Consider the following 24,614-nt stretch of genomic DNA (forward strand, 5'->3'; position numbering starts at 1 on the left):
TAGCAAACCGGATCCAACAATATATGGAAAAAATCATACACCACGATCAAGTGGGATTTATTCTGGGGAGGCAAGGCTGGTACAATATTCGTAAATCTATCAATGTGATTCATCACATAAAAAAAAAGGAGAAAAACCATATGATAATTTCAATAGATGCAGAAAAAGCATTTGATAAAATCCAGCACCCATTCATGATCAAAACTCTCAGCAAAGTGGGAATACAGGGAACATACCTCAACATGATAAAAGCCATCTATGAGAAACCCACAGCCAACATCATACTCAATGGGCAAAAATTAAAAGCAATACCCTTAAGATCAGGAACAAGGCAGGGGTGCCCCCTTTCACCACTCTTATTTAACATGATCCTGGAAGTCCTAGCCACAGCTATCAGACAAGAAGAAGAAATAGAAGGAATTCAAGTGGGAAAAGAAGTAAAACTATCATTATTTGCAGATGATATGATATTATAAATAGAAAACCCTAAAGTCTCAGTCAAAAAGCTACTGGACCTGATAAATGAATTCAGCAAAGTGGCAAGATATAAAATCAATACTCAGAAATCAGAGGCATTTTTATACACCAGCAAATCTTTCATTTAGAAGTTAGTTGGGCGAGTAGGATGTCCTGAGTTGTCAGAAGAAAACCAGGAAGCCAAGGAAATTCAAGAAAGATGCACCCTTTCCTTAAGGTAGAACCTTGACAGTGGGAATGAAATTCTAAACATCCTGGTTAAGCCTCCCATACCCTCTCTGAGCAAGCTTACAGGTCAACTTCTACATCGACTCCCGTTCCTGCTTTTATTTTCTGTCCAAACTCTTCTGTTGAAATCCTTTTGTCTCTCTAGATACGTTGATGTCATTGGTCAATGTCACAACATTAGTATGTGACTTAACGTGCCTATTAATACAGGCCACATGAACACAATTTGACCACCAATTTGAAGGAAGGAAACAGCTCAAGGAAAATTTTCAGCAGTTCAGGAGGCTGATGCTGGTTATTATCATAATTAACTCTTAAGAGGGCAATTTCATTTCATTTCCAAGTTCTTAGTAACCTGCAGGATGTTTATTCATAAATACTGGTTACTAAAAGTGGGAGACAAATGTAGATAAGGGACAAAAAGTGCATGATCATTTTTCTGGTGGGCTTATTTCTTCCTGCTGAAGTGTGCTATGGTGAGAAAAAAATCGAATTTGACTCTGACAGTAAGTTATGTGACCTTTGGGAAATCACTTAGTATTCTTCAACCTTAATTTCATCTCTAAAACAAAGAAACTGACCTATATTTTGTCCAACTCTTCTTTCAATACTAATGGTCCATCACTATAAAACTATATGACTATTTTCAACTTAGTTTAAGCAAAAGTTTGGTCTCCAAAGTGATCAGAATGCAGATAAGGAGCCAGAGCCAATGATTTACACCAACCCTTATCAGCCCAACCTACCATTTGACATACTGGGGAAAAAAATCTTAAGTAGAACAAAAACCATCACTAGTTTTCAGATCTTTTTAGATGAAAACTTTCTTTTTTAATTAATTTTAATGGGGTGACAATCAATCAGGGTACATAGATTCAGAGAAAACATCTCCAGGTTATTTTGACATTTGATTATGTTGCATACCCATCAGCCAAAGTCATATAGTCTTCCATCACCTTCTATCTGGTTTTCTTTGTGCCCCTTCCTCCCCTCCCTCTCTTTCTTCCCCCCACCCCCCATAACCACTACACTCTTGTCCATGTCCCTGAGTCTCATTTTTATGTCCCACCTATGTATGGAATCCTAGAGTTCTTAGTTTTTTCTGATTTCCTTATTTCACTCAGTATAATGTTATCAAGGTCCATCCATGTTGTTGTAAATGATCCGATGTCATCATTTCTTATGGCTGAGTAGTATTCCATAGTGCCACATCTTTTTTTATTCAATCAGCTATTGAAGGACTTTTTCATTGTTTCCATGTCTTATCCACTGTGAACAATGCTGCGATGAACATGGGGCTGCATGTGTCTTTACATACCAGTGTTTTTGAGTTTTGGGGGTATATACCCAATAGAGGAATTGCTGGGTCATATGGTAGTTCTATTTTTAATTTTTTGAGGAACCACCATACTTTCTTCCATAGTGATTGTACTACATTACATTGCCACCAACAGTGGATGAGGGTTTCCTTTTCTCCACAGCCTCTCCAACACTTGTTATTACATGTCTTGTTGATAATAGCTAATCTAACAGGTGTGAAGTGGTATCTCATTGTAGTTTTGATTTGCATTTCTCTAATAGCTAATGAAGATGAACATCTTTTCATATATATGTTGGCCATTTGTATTTCTTCCTGGGAGAAGTGTCTGTCCATTTCCTCTTCCCACTTTTTATTGGATTGTTTGCTTGTTGTTGAGTTTCATGAGTTCTATGTATATTTTAGATATTAGGCCCTTATCTGTGCCATTGTTTGAAAATATCATCTCCCATTTAGTTGGCTGTCTGTTTGTTTTGTTGTCAGTTTCTCTTGTTGTGCAAAAGCTTCTTAGTCCAATGTAGTCCCATTCATTTATCTTTGCCTTCACTTCCTTTGCCTTTGGAGTCAAATTCATAAAGTGCTCTTTGTAACCAAGGTCTATGAGTTTAGTACCTATGTTTCCTTCTATGTAATTTATTGTTTCAGGTCTTATATTTAGGTCTTTGATCCATTTTGAATTAATTTTAGTACAAGGGAAAAACTGTAGTTGAGTTTCATTCTTTTGCATGTGGTTTTTCAGTTTTCCCAGCACCATTTGTTGAAGAGGCTTTCTTTTCTCCATTGTGTGTTGTTGGCCCCTTTATCAAAGATTATTTGACCATATACATGTGGTTTTATTTCTGGGCTTTCTATTCTGTTCCATTGGTCTGAGTGTCTATTTTTCTGCCAATACCATGCTGTTTTGATTGTCATGGCTCTATAATATAATTTGAAGTCAGGTATTGTAATGTTCGCAGCTTCGTTCTTTTTCCTTAGCATTCATTGCTCTGGCTATTTGAGGTTTTTTATAGTTCCATATAAACCTGATGATTTTTTGTTCCATTTCTTTAAAAAATAACATTGGAAGTTTGACGGGAATTTCATTAAATTTGTATATCATTTTGGGTAATATAGTCATTTTGACTATATTTATTCTTTCTATCCAAAAACAAGGAATATTTTTCCATTTCATTATATCTTTTTTGATTTCCCTTAACAATGCTTTGTAGTTTTCATTATATAGGTTCTTTACATTCTTTGTTATGTTTATTCCTAGGTATTTTTTTGTTGTTGTTGCAACCATGAAGGGGATTATTTTTTTTAGCTCATTTTCTGATGTTTCATTGTTGGCATATAGGAAGGCAATGGACTTTTGTATTGTATATTAATTTTGTATCCTGCAACCTTACTGTATTGTTTCTAGTAGTCTTTTTGTGGAGTCTTTGGGGTTTTTGATGTACAGGATCATATCATCTGCAAAAAGTGAAACCTTTACTTCTTCTTTCCCAATATGAAAGCCTTTTATTTCTTTCTCTTGTCTGATTGCTCTACTACAACTTCCAGCACTACGTTGAATAAGAGTGGAGAGAGTGGACAACCCTGTCTTGTTCCTGATTTTAGGGGCAAAGTCCTCAGTTTTATGCCATTTAATATGATGGTAATTGCCTGACCAGATGGTGGCACAGTGGATAGAGCGTCGGACTGGAATGCAGAGGACCCAGGTTCAAGACCCCAAGGTCGTCAGCTTGAGCATGGGCTCATTTGGTTTGAGCAAAAGCTCACTAGTTTGGACCCAAGGTCGCTGATTCAAGCAAGGGGTTACTTGATCTGCTGAAGTCCCACAGTCAAGGCACATATGAGAAAGCAACCAATGAACAACTAAGGTGTTGCAACGAAAAACTGATAATTGATGCTTCTCGTTTCTCTCTGTTCCTGTCTGTCTGTTTCTATCTATCCCTCTCTCTGACTCTCTCTTTGTCCCTGTAATATATATGTATATATATATATATATATATGATGGGTTTTTTTGTAGTGAGAGAGAGAGAGAGAGAGAGGGACAGATTGCATATATATTAGGTCTCTTGAAGTTGTTCCATAGGAAAATGATGCTGGTGTTTGTGTTAGTTTTATTTTTCTCTCTAATGTTTCATATTTGGATAGTATCTGTTCTCAAATACTCTAGTTTCATTTTTTCATCTGCATTGTCTATATATATGTGTGTGTGTATATATACATCATATATATATGATGTTGATGGTTTATCATAGATGGCCTTTATTATGTTGAGATATTTTTCTTCTGTACCCGTTTTGTTAAGTGTTTTAAACATAAAATGATGTTGTATTTTACTGAATGCCTTTTCTGCATCTATTGATAAGATTATATGGCTTTTGTTCTTTGTTTTGTTGATACGATATATTACATAAACCGTTTTACGTATGTTGAACCATCCTTGTGATTCTGGGATGAATTCCACTTGATCATGATGAATTATTTTTTTAATGTGTTGTTGTATTCGATTTGCTAATATTTTGTTTAGTATTTTAGCATCTGTATTCATTAGAGATATTGGTCTGTAGTTTTCTTTTTTGTGTGTTGTCCTTGCTAGGTTTTGGTATGAGGGTTATATTGGCCTCATAAAATGTGTTTGGCAGTATTGCTTCTTCTTCCATTTTTTGGAGGCCTTTGAGTAGAATAGGAACCAAGTGTTCTTTGAATGTTTGATAAAATTCACTAGTATAGCTGTCTGGCCCTGGAGTTTTCTTTTGGGGAGGTTTTTAATAGTTGTTTCTATTTCCTCCCTGCTTATGGGTCTGCTTAGGCTTTCTACTTCTTCATGACTCAGTGTAGGAAGATTGTATTGTTCTAGAAATTTATCCATTTCTTCTATCTTGTTAAATTTGTTGGCATATAGTTTTTCATAGTATTCTACAATAATTCTTTGTATATCTGTGATATCTGTGGTGATTTTCCTCTTTCATTTTGGATTTTGTTTATATGAGTCCTTTCTCTTTTTTTCTTGGTTAGTGTTGCCAAGGATTTGTCAATTTTGTTGATCATCTCAAAGAACCAGCTCCTTGTTTTATTAATTTTTTCTATAGTTTTACGGTTCTCTATTTCATTTATTTCTGCTCTGATTTTTATTATCTCCTTTCTTCGGCTGGTTTTGGGATGTTTTTATTCTTCTTTTTCTAGTTCCTTAAGATGTGAAGTAATATGGTTTACTTGGGCTCTCTCTTGTTTCTTCATATAGGCCTGTAGTGATATGAACTTCCCTCTTATTACTGCTTTTGCTGCATCCCAGAGATTCTGATACATTGTATTGTTATTTTTGTTTGCCTGTATGTATCTTGATCTCAGCACTTATTTCTTCTTTGACCCACTCAGTTTTTAAAAGTATATTTTTTAGTTTCCACATTTTTGTTGGTTTGTTTACTTCTTTTTTGCAGTTGAATTCTAGTTTCAAGGTTTTATGATCAGAAAATATGCTTGGTATAAGTTCAATCTTTCTGAATTTGTAGATGTTATTTTTGTGGCCCAATATATGGTCAATTCTTGAGAATGTTCTATGTACACTAGAGAAAAATGTATAGTTTGGCATTTTGGGATGAAATGTCCTGTAGATGTCTATCATATCCAATTGTTCTAGTGTTTCACTTAAGGCCAATATTCCTTTATTGATTTTCTCTTTGGATGAGTATTGAGGTCTTCAAATATGATTGTATTTTTGTTGGTTTTTGTTTTTAGGTCAGTCAGTAGCTTGTCGTATATATTTTGGTGCTCCCTGGTTTGGTGCATATATATTAAGAAGTGTTATGTCTTCTTGATTCAATGTCCCCTTTATCATTATGAAATAACCGTTTTGTCTCTGATTACCTTTGCTGTCTTTCTTTTTTAAATCTTATTTTTATTAATTTTAATGCAGTGACATTGATAAATCAGGGTACATATGTTCCGAAAAAACATCTCCAGATTATTTTGACCTTTGATTATGCTCATATCCCTCACTCAAAGTCAAATCGTCCTCTGTCACCTTCTATCTGGTTTTCTTTGTGCCCCTACCCTCCCCCACTCCCTCCCTCTCCTTCCTCGCCCCTTCCCCACCCCTCCAACCCACGCCCTGTTACCATCACATTCTTGTCCATGTCTCTAAGTCTCATTTTTATGTCCCATCTGTGCATTGGTTCATATAGTTCTTAGTATTTTTGTAATTTACAAATTTCACTCCATATAATGTTATCAAGGTCCATCCATGTTGTTGTAAATGATCCGATGTCATCATTTTTTATGGCTGAGTAGTATTCCATAGTATATATGTACCAAAGCTTTTTAATCCACTCATCCTCTGATGGACACTTGGGCTGTTTCCAGATCTTCGCTATTGTGAACAATGCTGCTATAAACATGGTGGTGCATTTCTCCTTCTGGAACCCTTCTATGGTGTCCTTAGGGTATATTCCTAAAAGTGGGATGGCTGGATCAAAAGACAGTTCGATTTTCAATTTTTTGAGGAATCTCCATACTGTTTTCCACAGAGGCTGCACCAGTCTGCATTCCCACCAGCAATGCAGGAGGGTTCCCTTTTCTCCACATCCTCGCCAGCACTTATTCTGTGTTGTTTTGTTGATGAGCGCCATTCTAACCGGTATGAGGTGATATCTCATTGTGGTTTTAATTTGCATTTCTCTAATGATTAATGATGTTGAGCATTTTTCATATGCCTATTGGCCATCTGTATATCTCTTTGGGGAAGTGTCTATTTATTTCTTTTGCCCATTTTTTCATTGGATTGTTTGTCTTTCTGGTGTTGAGATTTACAAGTTCTTTATAAATTTTGGTTATTAACCCCTTATCAGACATACTGTCAAATATGTTCTCCCATTGTGTAGTTTGTCTTTTTATTCTGTTCTTATTGTCTTTGGCTGTGCAAAAGCTTTTTAATTTGATATAGTCCCATTTGTTTATCCTGTCTTTTATTTCAATTGCCCGTGGAGATAAATCAGCAAATATATCGCTGCGAGAGATGTCAGAGAGCTTACTGCCTATGTTTTCTTCTAAGATGCTTATGGTTTCATGCCTTACATTTAAGTCTTTTATCCATTTTGAGTTGATTTTTGTGAATGGTGTAAGTTGGTGGTCTAGTTTCATTTTTTTGCAGGTAGCTGTTCAATTTTCCCACACCATTTGTTGAAGAGGCTGTCTTTACTCCAATGTATGCTCTTACCTCCTTTGTCAAATATCAGTTGTCCATAGAGTTGTGGGTTTATTTCTGGGTTCTCTGTTCTGTTCCATTGATCTATATGCCTGTTCTTATGCCAGTACCAGGCTGTTTTGAGTACAATGGCCTTGTAGTATAGCTTGATATCAGGAAGTGTGATACCTCCCCCTTTATTCTTCTTTTTTAAGATTGCTGAGGCTATTCGTGTTCCCTTTTGGTTCCATATAGATTTTTGAAATATGTGATCTATTTCTTTAAAGTATGTCACTGGTATTTTAATTGGTATTGCATTGAATTTATAAATTATTTTGGGTAATATAGACATTTTAATGATGTTAATTCTTTCTAACCATGAGCATGGTATATGCTTCCACTTGTTTGTATCTTCTTTGATTTCTTTTATCAGTGTTTTATAATTTTCTGAGTACAAGTCTTTAGTCTCCTTGGTTAAATGTACTCCTAGGTACTTTATTTTTTTGGTTGAAATAGTGAAGGGGATTGTTTCCTTAATTTCGCATTCTGATTGTTCATTGTTGGTGTATAAAAATGCCTCTGATTTCTGAGTATTAATTTTATATCCTGCCACCTTGCTGAATTCATTTATCAGGTCCAGTAGTTTTTTGGACTGGACCAAAAAACTACTGGATTTTCTATATACAATATTATATCATCTGCAAATAATGATAGCTTTACTTCTTCTTTTCCAACTTGAATGCCTTGTATTTTTTCTTCTTGTCTGATTGCTGTCTCTAGGACTTCCAGGACTATGTTGAATAAGAGCGGTGAAAGGGGGCACCCCTGCCTTGTTCCTGATCTTAAGGGGATTGCTTTTAATTTTTGCCCATTGAGTATGATGTTGGCTGTGGGTTTCTCATAGATGGCTTTTATCATGTTGAGGTATGTTCCCTGTATTCCCACTTTGCTGAGAGTTTTGATCATGAATGGGTGCTGGATTTCATCAAATGCTTTTTCTGCATCTATTGAAATTATCATGTGGTTTTTCTCCTTCCTTTCATTTATGTGATGAATAACATTGATAGATTTGCAAATATTGTACCAGCCTTGCCTCCCAAGAATAAATCCCACTTGATCATGGTGTATGATATTTTCCATATATTGTTGGATCCGGTTTGCTAATATTTTGTTGAGGATTTTAGCATGTATATTCATCAGGGATATTGGCCTATAATTTTCTTTCTTTGTGTTGTCTTTGCCTGGTTTTGGAATCAGAATTATGCTTGCCTTATAAAAGGAGCTTGGAAGTCTTATTTTCTTTTGAATTTTTTTGAAATAGCTTGAGAAGGATAGGAGTTAGTTCTTCTTTGAATAGTTGGTAGAATTCACTTGTGAAGCCATCTGGCCCAGGACTTTTCTTTGTTGGGAGTTTTTTGATAACTGTTTCGATCTCATTTGGTGTAATCGGTTTGTTTAGGTTTTCTGATTCTTCCAGACTGATTTTTGGAAGATTGTATGTTTCAAGGAATTTGTCCATTTCATCTAGGTTGTCTAGTTTTTTGGCATACAGTTCTTTATAGTATTTTCTTACAATCCTTTGTATTTCTGTTGTGTCAGTTGTTATTTCTCCCCTCTCATTTCTAATTTTATTTATTTGAGTCCTCTCTCTTTTTTTCTTGGTGAGTCTAGTTAAAGGTACATCAATCTTGTTTACCTTTTCAAAAAACCAGCTCCTAGTTTCATTGATCCTCTGTATTGTTTCTTTAGTCTCTATGTCATTTATTTCTGTTCTGATTTTTATTATTTCCTTCCTTCTACTACATTTAGGCTTTACTTGCTGTTCTTTTTCTAGTTCTTTTAGATGCAGGTTAAGTTGTTTATTTGAGCTTTTTCTAGCTTCTTAAAGTGTGCCTGTAGTGCTATGAACTTCCCTCTCAGTACTGCTTTTGCTGTGTCCCATAAATTTTGAGTTGTTTTATCCTCGTTATCATTAGTTTCTATGAATTTTTTTATTTTTTTTATCTCATTCTTAATCTATTTGTTATTTAACAACCTGCTATTTAGTTTCCATGTGTTTGAGAATTTTTGAGCTTTTCTGTTGTGGTTGATTACTAGTTTCATGCCATTGTGATCAGAGAAAGTGTTTGATATGATTTCAATCTTCTTAAATTTGTTGAGACCACTTTTATGCCCTAACATGTGGTCTATCCTAGAGAATGTACCATGAGCTCTTGAAAAGAATGTATATTTAGGGTGAAAGGTTCTGTAGATATCTATTAAATCGAGTTGATCTAGTGTGTTTTAAGTCTGCTGTTTCTTTGTTAATTTTGTTTCTTGAGGATCTGTCTAGTGATGTTAGTGGGGTATTAAAATCCCCTACTATTATAGTGTTGCTGTTGATCTCGCTCTTTATATCCATCAAAGTCTGCTTTATATATTTAGGTGCTCCTATATTAGGTGCATAGATATTTATAATAGTTATATCTTCCTGTTGGATTGCTCCCTTTATCATTATGTAGTGGCCTTCCTTATCCCTTACTATGATCTTTGTTTTAAAGTCCATTTTGTCTGATATAAGTATTGCTACCTCAGCTTTTTTTTCATTTCCATTTGCATGAAAACTTTTTTCCATCCTTTTACCTTCAACCTATGTGCATCTTTTGTTTTAAGGTGTGTCTCTTGTAGACAGCATATGTACGGGTCCTGTTTTCTTATCCATGCAGCTACCCTATGTCTTTTGATTGCATCATTTAATCCATTTACATTTAGGGTTATTATTGACACGTAATTGTTTATTCCCATTTTATTCTTTAAAGCTGTATTTCTCTTTTGCTATATTCTTTTCCCGCTTTGGTCTGTTTACACCAGGGGTCTCAAACTCACCGCCCGCGGGCCGCATGCGGCCCACCGAACAATTTTGTGTGGCCCGCAGACTAATCCACGAAGTTCAAAATATTTTGGATAAAATTAAGTAAGCCCATGGATTAGTCTGCGGGCTGCACAAAATTGTTTGGCAGGCCGCAAGTTTGAGACCCCTGGTTTACACCATGCCCCTTAACATTTCCTGCAGCATTGGTTTGGTTGTAATGAATTCCTTGAGTTTTTTTTTTGTCTGGGAAACTTTTTATTTCTCCTTCAATTTTAAATGATAGCCTTGCTGGATAAAGTAGTCTTGGTTGTAGGTTCTTGTTCTGCATTACTTTGAATATTTCTTGCCATTCCCTTCTGGCCTCAAGTGTTTCTGTTGAGGAGTCGGATGTCATCCTCTGAGGGCTCCTTTGTAGGTGATAACTTTTTTTTCTCTTGCAGCTTTTAATATTTTCTCTTTATCTCTTAGCTTTGGTATTTTCATTATGATGTGTCTTGGTGTAGGTTTCTTTGGGTTTCTCTTTAATGGAGTCCTCTGTGCTTCTTGGACTTGTGAGAGTTTCTCGTGCATTAATTTAGGGAAGTTTTCAGCTATGATGTGATTGAACAAAGTCTCTATCTCTTGTTCTTTTTCTTCTTCTTCAGGAACCCTTATGATGCGGATGTTATTTCTCTTTATGTTGTCACAGAGCTCTCTAAGAGTTTCCTCTGACTTTTTGAGTCTCTTTTCTCTTTTCTTCTCTGTTTTCATGCCTTCATTCCAGTTGTCCTCCAACTCGCTGATTCAATCCTCAACTGTATCCATCCTGTTTTTAATTTCTTCCATTGTGGTCTTTATTTCTGATATTGTATTTGTCATCTCCGACTGATTCTTTTTTAATATATCCTTTTTTATACTTGCTATTTATTTAGGTGTTCATGATGACCATCCATTGTTGTTCTAAGTTCCCTAAGCATCCTTACAATCATTATTTTAAACTCCACATCCGGAAGTTTGATTATTTTCATATCATTCAGTTTATCTCCTGAAGGTGTCTCTTGTGGTTTCATTTGGATTGCACTTCTTTGTTTTCTCATTATGCCTGGGTATCTGGGTGTTTTCCTTGTAGAGCTGGTTGAGTCTAGGCTTGGTGTTTTCTGTTTCTAGTTTTTACTTGTGTTGTTTCTAAGTCTTCTTGGGTTGGCTTCAGCTATTATTTGTAATCCACTTTAGGATTTGGGCCGCTTTGAAGTCTTGATTTGTTTGTTTTCTTAACAGGTGATTGTCTTGTTTGCTGATCTCAGCAGGGAGCTTATTTGAAACTGTATCCAGGAATGCGGTGGGTGTGACCTGAGGCTTTGAAATCCTCTTCTGCCAGTTAATCCCTCTGGGGGCGGGTTGCTTTCTCAGCTTCAGTAGGGGGAGGTATATCTCAGATCTCCAGGGAGACCTGAGTTACTGCCCCTTTTCCCCACTTCTTGTTTTCAGCTGTGTCTTGTTGTGCTGATTGGAGCTGGAGAGATGTCTGTATCTCTGTGACCTGGAAGTACTTTTGTATTTTGCTTTGTGAAAGTATCAGCCCCTCCCCCAGTTATGGCCACCTCCAGCACTAAATGAGTCAGCTTTTTATGTCACCACCTATATTCCTCTCCCCATCACCATCCGTCTCTCTCTTTCTCCTTTCTTTTTGGAAGACAAGCGGGCCCTTTCAACACTCCTTGTTCCCTGGTCACCAGGTAAGTGGCTGTGAGCAATATTTACTGCTCTTTATCTTTGGAGTTGGGAGCCCAGCCTCACCGCCACCCCCCCGGGTCCAGTAAGCAGGGGAGATTTAGGCGCTGCCTACCAGGTTTATTGTGGCTTCTTCTTTGCTCCTTGATTTTTGAAAGCTGTTCTTGTGGTCCAGATTTGGTTTTTCACGCTGATTGTTCATAAATTAGTTTATAATCCAGTTCGGTGGTGTGAGCTGGAAGTCTGTGTGTCTGCCTACTCCACTGCCATCTTCAGGTCTCCCTCACCTTTGCTGTCTTGTAGTCAGCATTGTTAGATATGAGTATTGCTACACCTGTTTTTTTTGTTGTTGTTGTTTTTGTTTTTGTTGTGTTTTTTTTTTGGATGTTATTTGCTTGGAGTATTGTTTTCCAACCTTTCACTTTGATTTTGTTTTTATCCTTGTAGCTTAGATGTGTTTCTTGTAGGCAGCATACAGTTGGAATTTTTCTTTTTTAATTCATTCTGCTACTCTGTGTCTTTTTATTGGTGAGTTCAATCCATTTATGTTTAGTGTAATTATTGACATTTGAGGGTTTCCTATTGCCATTTTATTATTGCTTTCTGATAGTTTTGTATCTTGTTTGGTTCTTCTATTTTTCTATCATTTGTTTTTGTTTGGTTGTAATCCATACTTCTTTTCTCTGTTACTTTTTTTTTTTCAAGCCATGTAACTTCTGTGTTGGTTTTTTTCAGGGGTGGTTACCATTAAGTTATGGAAAGCATACATATCATGTTCATTGTAGTCGATTATCTCAGGAGTGCTTCTGCACTCCATCCTGCTTTGCTACTGTTAATCTTTGTCCTTTCCCCTTTTTTGTTTCTTTGTCACAGATTAATCTTGCTTTTATTGCGATCTTGATGGAGCTTTTACTTGTAGTTTTGTTTTGTTTTGTTCTTTGTGTCTGGTCTGAAATCCCCTTTAGTATTTCCTGAAATGGGGATTTTCTGGTGATAAATTTCCTCATCTTTTCTGTATCTGTGAGTGTTTTTATTTCTCCTTCGTATTTGAAGGATAGCTTTGATGTGTATAGTATTCTTGGCTGGAAGTTTGTCTCTTTCAGAATTTTAAATATTGGGGTCCACTCTCTTCTAGCTTGTAGAGTTTCTGCTGAAAAATCTGTTTATAATCTAAAGGGCCTTCCTTTATATGTTGTATTCTTCTTTTCCCTGGCTGCCTTGAGAATTTTTTCTTTGTCATTTGTGCCAATTTCATTATGATGTGCCTTGGAGTAGGTTTGTTATGGTTAAGATACCTCAGTGTTCTGTTTGCTTCTTGAATTTGAGGCTTTAGTTCTTTCCACAAGCTTGGGAAGTTCTCATCTATTATTTGTTTGAATATGTTCTCCATTCCATTTTCTCTCTCTTTTCCTTCTGATATACCCATTATTCTTATGTTGCTCTTTCTGATGGAGTCAGACAATTCCTATAGGGCTATCTCATTTTTTTAAATTTGTGAGTCTCTCTCCATTTCTCTCTGTAGTACCTCTAGTTGCGTCTTCTATGTCACTAATTCTCTCCTCTGTCTGGCCTGTTCTATTGGCTAAGCTTGTTACCTTGTTTTTCAGTTCATGAATTGAGTTTTTCATCTCTGTTTGGTGCATTTTCATAGTTTAAATTTCCTTGGGGAAGTATTCTTCCTGTTCATTGAATTGTTTTTTTGAGCTCCCTAAATTGCCTTTTTGTGCTTTCTTGTATATCTCTGAGTATTTTTAGGACTTCAATTTTAAATTCTCTGTCATTTAACTCCAAGGTTTTAAGCTATTGAAGGTTTTTTCTATGGGTTTTTTCTCATCTATCTGAGCTACATCACTTTCTTTTGTATCCATGATATTTGATTTCTTTTTCTGTAATGACATTTGAGAGTGGTATTGTTAATAACACTAATAAGAGTTGATAAAAAAATTTTGAGAAAATGCAGTAAAAAATGGAAAATTTTACTGTGCTAAGTGGAACAAAAATACATAGAACAGAGGGCCTGGGTTGGGGGTAGTGACAAAGAGGCAAAAAACGAGGCAAGAATGCACAAAATGCCACAAGGAAGAAATTTGGATCAAGAATAAAAGAATTTGTTATAAATGATGGTCGAATGAGAGAAATAGTGTAAGAGAAAAGAAAATAAAGAAAAAGAGAAACAAGAAAAAAATACAGTAAAATGAAAATTCTATTGTATTAAGTGGCACAAAGACTATAGAATGGAGAGCCAGACTTGGGGAAAATGCTAAAGAGATAAAAACAAAGTAAAAAGCACACAAAATGTCACAAAGAAAAATTTGAATCCAGAATAAAATAGTTTGTTTGTGGGTGAGATTCGAACGAGAGAAAAAGTGAAAGAGAAAAGAAGAAACAAAAAGAGAGAAAAAAATTGAGTTAATTTTTTGCAATGTAACACTCATAGAAAAAAAAAGTGGAAAAGGTAACACCTATGGGTAATAACTTTCAAAATGAAAAGAAAAGAATAAAACAGAAAGAGGATAAAATGACCAAGGTGGAAGGAAAAAGAAAAAGATAAAAAATACAAGAAAAAAATGGAAAAAGTTATAAAGACTGTGGATATTTCCTGGTTTTAAGAAGTTATCTTTTTTCTTTCTTTTCTCTCTTTTTGGCCTGTGGTGCTATACCCCAGGTTCTGCCCCTGTGGCATTCTTAGGCAGAGATTTACTGTTGTGTCGCTATGGTGATGACATAAACTAGGCCTCAGTCCCATTGGTAGGTGGGGCTTGTTAGTGTTTGCAGGCTCCAACAATGGGAGAGTCTGTTTTCCTGGAGCCTCTCCCCAAATCTCTCCTTCCTGAACCAGCAGCCTGTGACCCAGCTGTGAAGTTGCCCCAGCCACTTCCTGGAGAACAAGAGGCTCTAAGAGCTGCCAACACCCCTTCCTCTAATCCCACTCAACACAGGGTTCTGGGTAAAGCTTTGCCAGCCAGAGCCGCCAGCGTAATCAGGCAGGGCTGGGAGCCTTTCAGTTGTCTTTCTATGAGCCTCCGGGCATGTCTAGTATGCCTCAGCACTCTGCAGGTCTGCTCTCCAGAGGCTGTCTGTAAGCTGCCTGCCCACCCTTCCCCCCACCACTTCTGCAGTTCTCTTCCCCAGGAGCGTGCTTTGTTAGCTTGTATGGCTGGCGGAGGTGCCGCGCCCAGACAGGTTCAGGTGTAGGGAAGCTGGCTTTTGTGCACTACCCACATGCTGTTGTTTGGGAAGCCAGGATTATTCAGAAACTCTGGTCACAGCCCACACAGAGGGTCACTACTGACAGTCTCCAACCCAGCCCCTCTGTTCAGGAACAGGAACCCATGCCCTAAGCGCCAGGTGGGTCCACTCACACGCACACTGCCCACGCTCACCTACCGGGATACCAGGAGTAAACAAGGCAACTGCTCACTCACCTCTGCCGGGGTCTGCTGCTGGCATTAGCTCCATGTGGGCTGAGCCGCGGGCACATTCTCTCCTCGGCTTGAACATCTCTGCCCTAGCCCAGCGCTTTCTGTGTCCCCAGCCCTCACTTTCTCTTAGTTCCAAGTGAAAGCAGCCCTTGCTCAGGTCAGTGAGGAAAGTGGAATACTCCGTTCTCCATCTTATTTCCTTCAGAGTGGATTATATATTCAGCCACCTTTTCACCCAATCATACCTTTGTTTGATGTATGCGTATTTCAGAGGCTCCTGAGATTGTTTTTCTGTCTCTAGTTGTTGAATTTGTTGAAGTTTCAGGGAGAGGTATCGGGAGCACTCCTCACAGTGCCATTTCTCTAATGTCCAAAAACTTTCTTAATTATAGTCATTTAGGATTTTTGACCTTCACTCTAAGGGTGTCCCTCACTCTGAGGATTTTAAATAGATGGTCTCTTTAGGAAGCTAGTGCTAGAAGAAAAAAGGAAGGAGCAAGAACAGGAAAGAAGAAAAATGGGGAGAAGGACAAAAGGAGAAAATTAAAAAAAAATGAGACTAAGAGACATGGACAAGAGTGTGGTGGTTACGGGGGGGTGTGGGAAGAGGGGGAGGGGGCACAAAGAAAACTAGATAGAGGGTGATGGAGGACAATCTGACTTTGGGTGATGGGTATGCAACATAATTGAATGACAAGATAACCTGGACATGTTTTCATTGAATATATGTACCCTGATTTATTGATGTCACCCCATTAACATTAATAAAAATTTATTTATAAAAAAATGGGTTGTGTTTTAGCTAGAAGAAGTGATTGTAATTATAGAAGAACATTTTCTCTGGCCATGCTACAGCCTCTGTGCTCTTAGAAAATATCTGTGATAAAAGAAAAAGAAGAAAAGAAGGAGAAGGTGGTGGAAAAAGAGGAGGAGGAGGAGGAGGAGAAGAAGAAGAAGAAGAAGAAGAAGAAGAAGAAGAAGAAGAAGAAGAAGAAGAAGAAGAAGAAGAAGAAGAAGAAGAAGAAGAAGGAAAGAAAGGAAGAAGAAGAAAAAAAAGATTTGTCTTCATAATAAAAAATTGATTGCTTCATTTATAGCTGAATGAGGTCAGAGGTAGCAGCATTTTTCTTCATATATAATGTGCTTGATAAGAAAAAATTGAAATCAGCAACAGACTAAATTAATACTAATTATCCCTGAATACTGAAGATACTGTTTCACTGGATTGGTGTAAAAAAGGCTATGCACATATGATATTTTAAACTACACATGCAGATATGGCTTTTAGATGCAGACTTTATTGTAAAGGATGCTGCTTCTGTAGGAAATAAGACTGGAGGGTGATACATATTTTTTTTTTGCATTTTTTTTTTTTTTTGCATTTTTCTGAAGCTGGAAACAGGGAGAGACAGTCAGACAGACTCCCGCATGCGCCCGACTGGGATCCACCCGGCACGCCCACCATGGGGCGATGCTCTGCCCACCAGGGGGCGATGCTCTGCCCATCCTGGGCATCGCCATGTTGCGACCAGAGCCACTCTAGTGCCTGAGGCAGAGGCCACAGAGCCATCCCCAGCGCCCGGGCCATCTTTGCTCCAATGGAGCCTTGGCTGCAGGAGGGGAAGAGAGAGACAGAGAGGAAGGTGCGGCGGAGGGGTGGAGAAGCAAATGGGCGCTTCTCCTGTGTGCCCTGGCCGGGAATCGAAACCGGGTCCTCCGCACGCTAGGCCGATGCTCTACCGCTGAGCCAACCGGCCAGGGCCGATACATATTTTTTGACAGCCTTAGGCACTCAAATGAGTGTTGTCTATGGAACAAGGATATACATTTATCTAAATGATGCTGCTGATATGGAAAACATCTGTGGAATTCTTTTGGAATAAAAGTGTCCATGCCAACCTTGAACTTCTGCCACTAAGTTCTCCTTTTCTGGACTGCCAATATTATCAATTTTATGTATCTTTCAGAAATAGTTTATAAAAGCAATGAATATATAGTCCACACAAACTACACATAATTATATATACCTATATTTTCTCACTTTTTAAAACTCAAATGAGAGCATGCAATAACACTTGTCTTTTTCAATTAATATTCTGGAGCTTATTTTTTGTCAGTACATAATGGTCTTCATTTTTTGTGTGTGGATGCATAATAAATCATGCATATATTTCACCAGTGCCCTATTGACAGACATTTAAGCTACTTCATTTAAATTACTTTCAATATTTGCCATTAAAAGCAATGCCACAGAGATGCAGAACAGTCATCATTCCACACACTTGGTGATATTTGTAGGAAATAATTCTCAAGAGAAAAATAACTACTATAGATCAAAAAGTATGTGCACTTGTAATTTTATTTGATGCTATGTTTATTTTACTCTATGTGTGTGTGTGTGTGTGTGTGTGTGTGTGTGTGTATAGGTGATGTACTGTATATGCATGGTTCAAATTTACAATGTGCTCAAAGGTGAGTAGGGGATAGTAAGTCTCCCTCATGCTCTTTTCCTGTAGCCCCTTCCTAGAAACAACCATAATGACTGGCTCTTGTATACCTTTTCAAATAATACAACATGCATATGTGTATATATCAATATAATATAAATATAATGATATATGTAATACAGTAGAATTATTCCAATTTGACAGATATCTGGTTTTCTTCTGTCACAGTCTATGGGGATCAGAAAACACTCTCTAAGAGAGGCATCATTTATCAGTGTAAACATTCATGTAAAGAATAGCTATATTTTCTCATCATTACCGTCCACATACCATCAATATTGTGGATTCCCCCAAGAAAGCAATAGTTTTATTGACTTTCACTATGCCCATGCCTATGTGTTGATTCTGGATGAAAGCAAGGCCATGGATATGGAACCCTGCCCTGTCCTTGGCCACACCATGTTGAATTTTCTAGTCTGGATTCATTGCAAGCATCTGAGATCTGTCTTGTCTTTCCTGGTGGTGGTGTCTGCATTGGGTCTACTGTTTCTGTGCGTTGTACCATTGAGTCAGCTCTGCATGAGTGATGTCCCTATGAATGAGTGATGTTCCTATGAATGAATGATGTCCAGAGTGTTTAGTCCTCAACAGCCCTGCTCAGCTCTTGTAGACACATGCTTGTGGATTCTTTTATGGAATCAATCTACCTCATATTTGGTCTTTTTCTTACCCTATTGCCTTCTATGTTCCCCAGCATTATTTTCTTTCCAAAGAATTCTGCCTTCCCATGATGTGCCCGAAGTAGGACAGTTTCAGTTTTCTCATTTTTACCTCCAGTGATGTTGCAGACTTAATTTGCTTTAGAATCAACTTGCTTATCTTTCTGGTGGTTCAGGGTATCACTGGAGCTCTCCTCCAATATACATATTTCAAATGAATCAATATTTTTTCTATCAACCTTCTTCACTGTCCAACTTTTGCATTCATGCATAGTAATTGGGAACACAAGGGTGTAGATGAGCTTAGTTTTGTCTCTAATAACATATTTTTGTTCTTAGTGATATTTTCTCATTCCTCCATTTCTGCCCTTCCTTTAACCTCCCTTACCACAACTCTCTGTGCAACTGTACACCCCTTGCCAGAGTTGTTCTCTCTGATAGTATTTTGCTAAAAGCAACAAAAAGAAGCCAACCCACCACAATATTCTGAGTTTTTCCAAGCAGTCCCCCCCCACCCCTGAGGGTATAAACAGGTGTGTTTTTTGTGACAGTACAAGTGACAATTTTATCAAATATTTTGTCACAGAATAATAAGGGTCCACAGCTTTCTAGACTGCCCAAGAATCTTTTCTGTCACCTACATGCTACCCTGTTCAATGACTATTAAGAGGAATTGTATTTTTCCAAGGCCCAGAAAGCCCATTAAGTCTTAACTTTCATAAGATTCTGTCCCAACGATGTGGCCAGTGCATCACTTAAGTAAACATAAGAACCAATGTCTGCTATTATGTGCTCAAGGCCCCCTATTCACTAACAGACTTAATCAAGACCAAGTTAACTACCCAATCCAAAGTTTTTTTTTAAGCAAATAACATAACAGAACTGAGGGGCCCAGCAGAAGTCTATTCTCCTTTCTCCTCTCTGGCCTTCCTGAGGCCAATACAAAGGCTAGACCTTAATCTTGTGCAATTTCCACACATAAGCTGTGCTATTTTGGACTAACACATGTCCTTTTATCATTATTGGCTTTCAGGAGACAGTAGAATTTTCTTCTGGATAAGCTCAGTTCCACACAGCCAGCAGGTTTAGGCTTCAGGCCCAGAGCACCCTGGAGGCCAGATGTGGTTTCATCTGGACAAACATTTTAAAATAAATTTCCTGGCTTTTCTTCAGAATTATTGAGATGACAGGCAGCTGCCACCCACATAGTAAGATGATGACTAGCACCAACACAAATGCCATATAGGATATGGGTGATATAAACAGTGAGATTGGTGAGTTAGGCCTCAAATTGGAACATTATCTTAGAATTTGGATCACCATCTTACCATAGCATTAAACTACCATTAGTTCTTTTGTAGTGCACCCAAAGATTTAAAAAAAAAAAAAACCCTTTGACACCCCCTTAGGGAATTAAAATATAGTAATAAAGTCTAAAAGGCTCTGTTTCTTCTAAATATATTTTATAACATAAAAAGTAAAATTAAGAGTGTTCCAAGATTTTAAGTTTTCAAATTTTCTAATTATTTCGGCATGAGCCAAACAAGTGATGCCAACTGACTCTTGTGCTTTTTAAAATTAAAAAAAAGAAAAATTCTCAAAAAGGAAAAATCTAAACCAAAAGCTTTAATCAGAATAATACTCCTTATAAAAGATACATTATTCTATCATTCTTGAGTGTTATGTTTCTAGAATTATAAGTTTAAGTATATTTTATGTAATTATCTGCTATTAATTAATCATGATATTTGGGTGTTGTTTTTTGTGACAGAGAGAGAGACAGACAGACAGGGAGAGAGATGAGAAGCATCAGTTCTTTGCTGTGGCACCTTACTTGTTCATTGATTGCTTTCTCATATGTGCCTTGATGGAGGGACATGCAGAGCGAGTGACCCCTTGCTCAAGTCAAAGACCTTGGGCTTCAAGCCAGTGACCTTTGGGCTCAAGCCAGAGACCATGGGGTCATGTCTATGAGCCCGCGTTCAAGCCAGTGACCCCGTGCTCAAGCTGATGAGCTGGTGTTTAAGCCAGATGAGCCCACATTCAAGCCAGCAACCTCAGGGTTTTGAACCTGAGTCCGCTGCATCCCAGTCTGACTCACTATCTACTGAGCCACCACCTGATCACTGACATTTGCTTTTTTTTTTTTTTTTTAAGAACTCAAGTATTTTTCATGGAAATGGAATGAAATTATAGTGAGTGTTCAGATTGATATTATTATAATCCTGTTAATAAACACATTGAGGCTAATTTTCATAAAATACATTTTTTAAAATATTCAGATTCTTTTTAGTAGTTACATCAGAATTCACATGTTCCAGATTGTTTATTCAAATGTTTAGAAACTAATCCTAAAATCATTATTATTGCTAATCAATATTTTTCAGGGGGTCTTACATAGTGTGATTTTTGCCTCGCATTGAACTTGTGCTTTTCCTATTGCATGTTCTTAAGATCATATTTATCTTACTTTCCTCATATGCCCAAATCTCCTTAAATCTAAGATGCAGTCCTAGTAAAATGTATCATTACCTTTTGCTCATTACCAAAGAAAAAACTCTAAAAACTGTCAGTACTTTCTTATCACTAAGAGTTTTTATTTTAGACTTCTTGAAGGAGATTTTTTAAATTTAGATATATAAACTTTCTTATCCTATCTGATGTTAAAAGATGAATGTTAAGGTAATTCTAAAGTGTCTTTTACATTCAGAGCTGGATTCATGTTTATTACTTTTCTATGGAGAATTATTAATATCCATGTCTTACCAATTTCTGTGCCATTAGAAGTATGGGTGATACATTAGACAGAAGAGGTCTCCAATATTGTCTCTGATACTGTATTCCTAGTTCTTGACTCCTTCCTCTTTTGCAAGTTTTGATGATATTGGTCTTTTATTCAATGGCAACTTATGTCCTTCAACTAAAATAATGTCAAACTGGCCGCTCGAACCATTCCCATACCCTTCTGTATACACAAGAGCTTTCATTTCATGGATTAGTGATAGTAAAATCTTTCATAAGACATTTTAAATGTCTATTAAACTCAATATATGTAGAGCCAACCATGTACAAAACTCAGTTGAAGTGATAATGACCAAATTTGCTCACATCTGTATGATCACATTAAAACTGCCACCTGATTGATGATGACTATGAGACACCACCAAATCTGAGGCAGCCTCACTTCAGAGATGTCTGAATGTGGAAAATGTACATCTTAAGATAGATGAAATATGGTAGTAGCCCTTCTACCAAAACATCTTTCTGCTTCCTAATTTATGTTACCTTGTCTTTTAAAGCCTGGCTCAAATCCTGCTCCTGTGGCAGCCCCTGTGATTATTGACCAACTCAACACACTGCATTGCTCACAGAACCCGCCATTAGCCTGGGCAGTGGCATGTCACTTTTGCTCTATTTTCAGAATAAATTCTGATGAACCAGGCTGGAAGAATCCTCTTTAATATTGCTTAACTGAGAGGTGGGGTGATGATCTCTCAGGATATTAGAGCAGAATAAAAAGCAGTGGGCATCAAAGTACCCACACTTTGATGGGTTATTTAAAGCAAACTTATAGTTTGATTGTTGAGTGTGCAAACATTTTCTCTTATATTATAGCTTTTATCCTGCATCTCTAATATTTGCCTATTAAATCCATAGTCTAGCCTGACCTGTGGTGGAGCAGTGGATAAAGCATCTACCTAAAATGCTGAGGTCGCCAGTTTGAACCCCTGGGCTTGTCTGGTCAAGGCACAATGGGAGTTGATGCTTGCTGCTCCTCCCCCCACTTCTCTCTCTCTCTCTCTCTCTCTCTCTCTCTCTCTCTCTCTCTCTCTCCCCTCTCTAAAAATGAATAAATATAATCTTTAAAAAAAATCCATAGTCTGTTGGATTTGACTCCCCACTGATGCTTAATTTGTGTAGCTTATATATTTGTGTGGAAATTTACTACTGTGGCCTAACTTGTGGTGGTGCAGTGGATAAAGTGTTGACCTGGAAATGCTGAGGTCGCCGGTTTGAAACCCTGGGCTTGCCTGGTCAAGGCACATATGGGAGTTGATGCTTCCAGCTCCTCCCCACCTTCTCTCTCTCTCTCTCTCTTTCTCTCTCTCCCTCTCTGTCTCTCTCTCTCCCTTTCTCTCTTCTCTCTAAAATGAATAAATAAATTTTTAAAAAAAAGAAATTTACTACTGTGATTACCCTCCCATCTAATGGGGAAAAGTTTTGTTTCTATGGTAACTGTTTCAGAACAGTGCATACTTACTATACTTCTAAAATATGCAGTCCATCCTTATGGGAATACACGTCATCTTGAAGGGATTTTTCCCCTTTCAATAAACATTCACTTCTTTTTTCTTTTCACCTGATATCAGAATAAAATAAAACTTCGTTTGTGAGAATCAGTAAGAAAGAGCTTCAGAAAATGAGAACCACGGTGGGCCTGGTCGGTCATGGGAAGCAGCAACATGGTCCTCTAGTGCCTTCTGCGAACACACAACCTGCCTCTCAGTGGCCATGTTCTCTCAGACTTTCTATTTTCCATGCATCATAATCATGCTTGCTGTGTTTGGGATGTTGCTATGCAAAATGATAATAAAAGAACGGGCTTTTTTTTCCTAAGGCAATCAAGCTTAACAAATGCTACTTTAGAATGATGCAAAAGTTTCTTAGAAAATTTTTTAAAATCCTTGGAGAACAATCTAAGAATTTTCATGATAAAAAATAATAAATGTCAATAAGGGCGTAACATGTTATTCCACATGATAAGCTCCCTTTATTTGAAGGGTTTTATAATGATTAATATCACATAAACTGCAGTTTTAAAAAGCATGGTTACTTGTATTTTCACAAATAAAAATCTTGTTCCATTTTCTTCTGCAAATTCATTGACCTCTATGAATTTTCCCTTTTAAAATTATATGACACAATCTTATTAAAGCAAATAAATAAATACACCAAAACTACAATCTTTAGTGTTTGTTAGAAACAGATCTATGGATTCTGTAGTCCTATGATAGACACATAGGACAGTAGTTATAAAACATGCTCATGATAAGCACATAACGTCCATCCTCAGCATACATGACTTATAGACCCTATACAATGAGTGTTTGTATCCGAAGGGGCAGCATGGGCTTACTTAAGGATTGGAAACACCCATCTGGCCACTTAAAAAGAAGCTGAAATGCAAGGGTTGGGAGAGTGAAGTGAGTGACAGACCTGATTGAATGTGTGTGCCTCCAAAAGCAGCAGTCCCTCTGTGCAGGGGAACCCTGAGAAGGCTTCCTAGGTGGTAGTAGGGGTTTCCAAACATCCTGCCTGACTCTCAACATGCTACAGTGTCTAAAATTCCACCACCAAGACTTATCGGGGACTACTGAGCTCAATCACCCAAATAGGTAGAAGGGCCCCAACTGCAGGAGTCAGAAGGCATGTGAGGGAGCAGCGGCAGCACAGGAGACTGGAAAAAGTCTTGGGTGCGCAGTAATCCATTCAGGGTAGATTGAGGTATAGCACCGCTGGGGAGCTTGAATAACGGGATATTATAAAGGGCATTAGCTGCTTGAGGAGCAAGGGGGTATGAGCATCTGTGAGGAGATTGATAGAGGGAGTAGCCGACTTTTCATGCTAAGTTTGCCCTGTTGGCTCTGCAGACCTCATAGGCGGAAACACCTCAGAATGGCTAGGTTTACACTTTGTTCTACTTGTTTTTCAGCTCTGGAAAAGGATTCTTGTCAGAGAAAAATAAAATAGAGTTCTTCCTCTTGGAACTGAGAAAACCCTGCTCCCTATATCAAGATAAGAAGAAAGAAGGAATGGTAGCCCAACATCTTACAACCTTGTCCCAGTGATGGTGTAGCTGATGGCCAGGAATACTGGCTGCCTAGCCTATGGGCATCTATTAAAATCATTTTCTGCCTGACCTGCGGTGGTGCAGTGGATAGAGTGTCGGTCTAGAACGCTGAGGTGTGGGTTCGAAGCCCCAGGGCTTGCCTGGTCAAGGCACACATGAGAAGCAACTACGAACGGATGCTTCCTGCCCCTCCCCTGGTTTCTTTCTCTCTCTCTCACCCACCTTTAAAAAGCAATAAATAAAATCTATAAAGAGATATTTTTTCTGAAAATTATGTATAGCTTTCCTATATTTCCTTGTGTACTTAGACTACGGTTAATTTATTTTAGTCTTGGGTGTGTTGGCCCATAATTACTTGGTAAGCTGAAATATATATACATACATATATTGTACATATATAAATATATATATACACATACAC

At 37.6% G+C, this 24,614-nt stretch overlaps 1 protein-coding gene across 1 annotated transcript in view; it reads left to right on the forward strand.

Annotated features, from left to right (window-relative positions):
* Positions 1-24,391, forward strand: part of ENKUR (enkurin, TRPC channel interacting protein) — a 63,759-nt gene extending 39,368 nt beyond the window's left edge. The window contains exon 6 of the mRNA XM_066279960.1: positions 24,056-24,391. Within this exon, the coding sequence (XP_066136057.1) occupies positions 24,056-24,191 (136 nt within the window). The 3' untranslated portion in view covers positions 24,192-24,391. The remainder of the gene's footprint in view (positions 1-24,055) is intronic.
* Positions 24,392-24,614: the final 223 nt, after the last annotated feature.

The sequence above is a fragment of the Saccopteryx bilineata genome, chromosome 5 (assembly GCF_036850765.1).
Source record: "Saccopteryx bilineata isolate mSacBil1 chromosome 5, mSacBil1_pri_phased_curated, whole genome shotgun sequence".
Lineage (NCBI taxonomy): Eukaryota > Metazoa > Chordata > Mammalia > Chiroptera > Emballonuridae > Saccopteryx > Saccopteryx bilineata.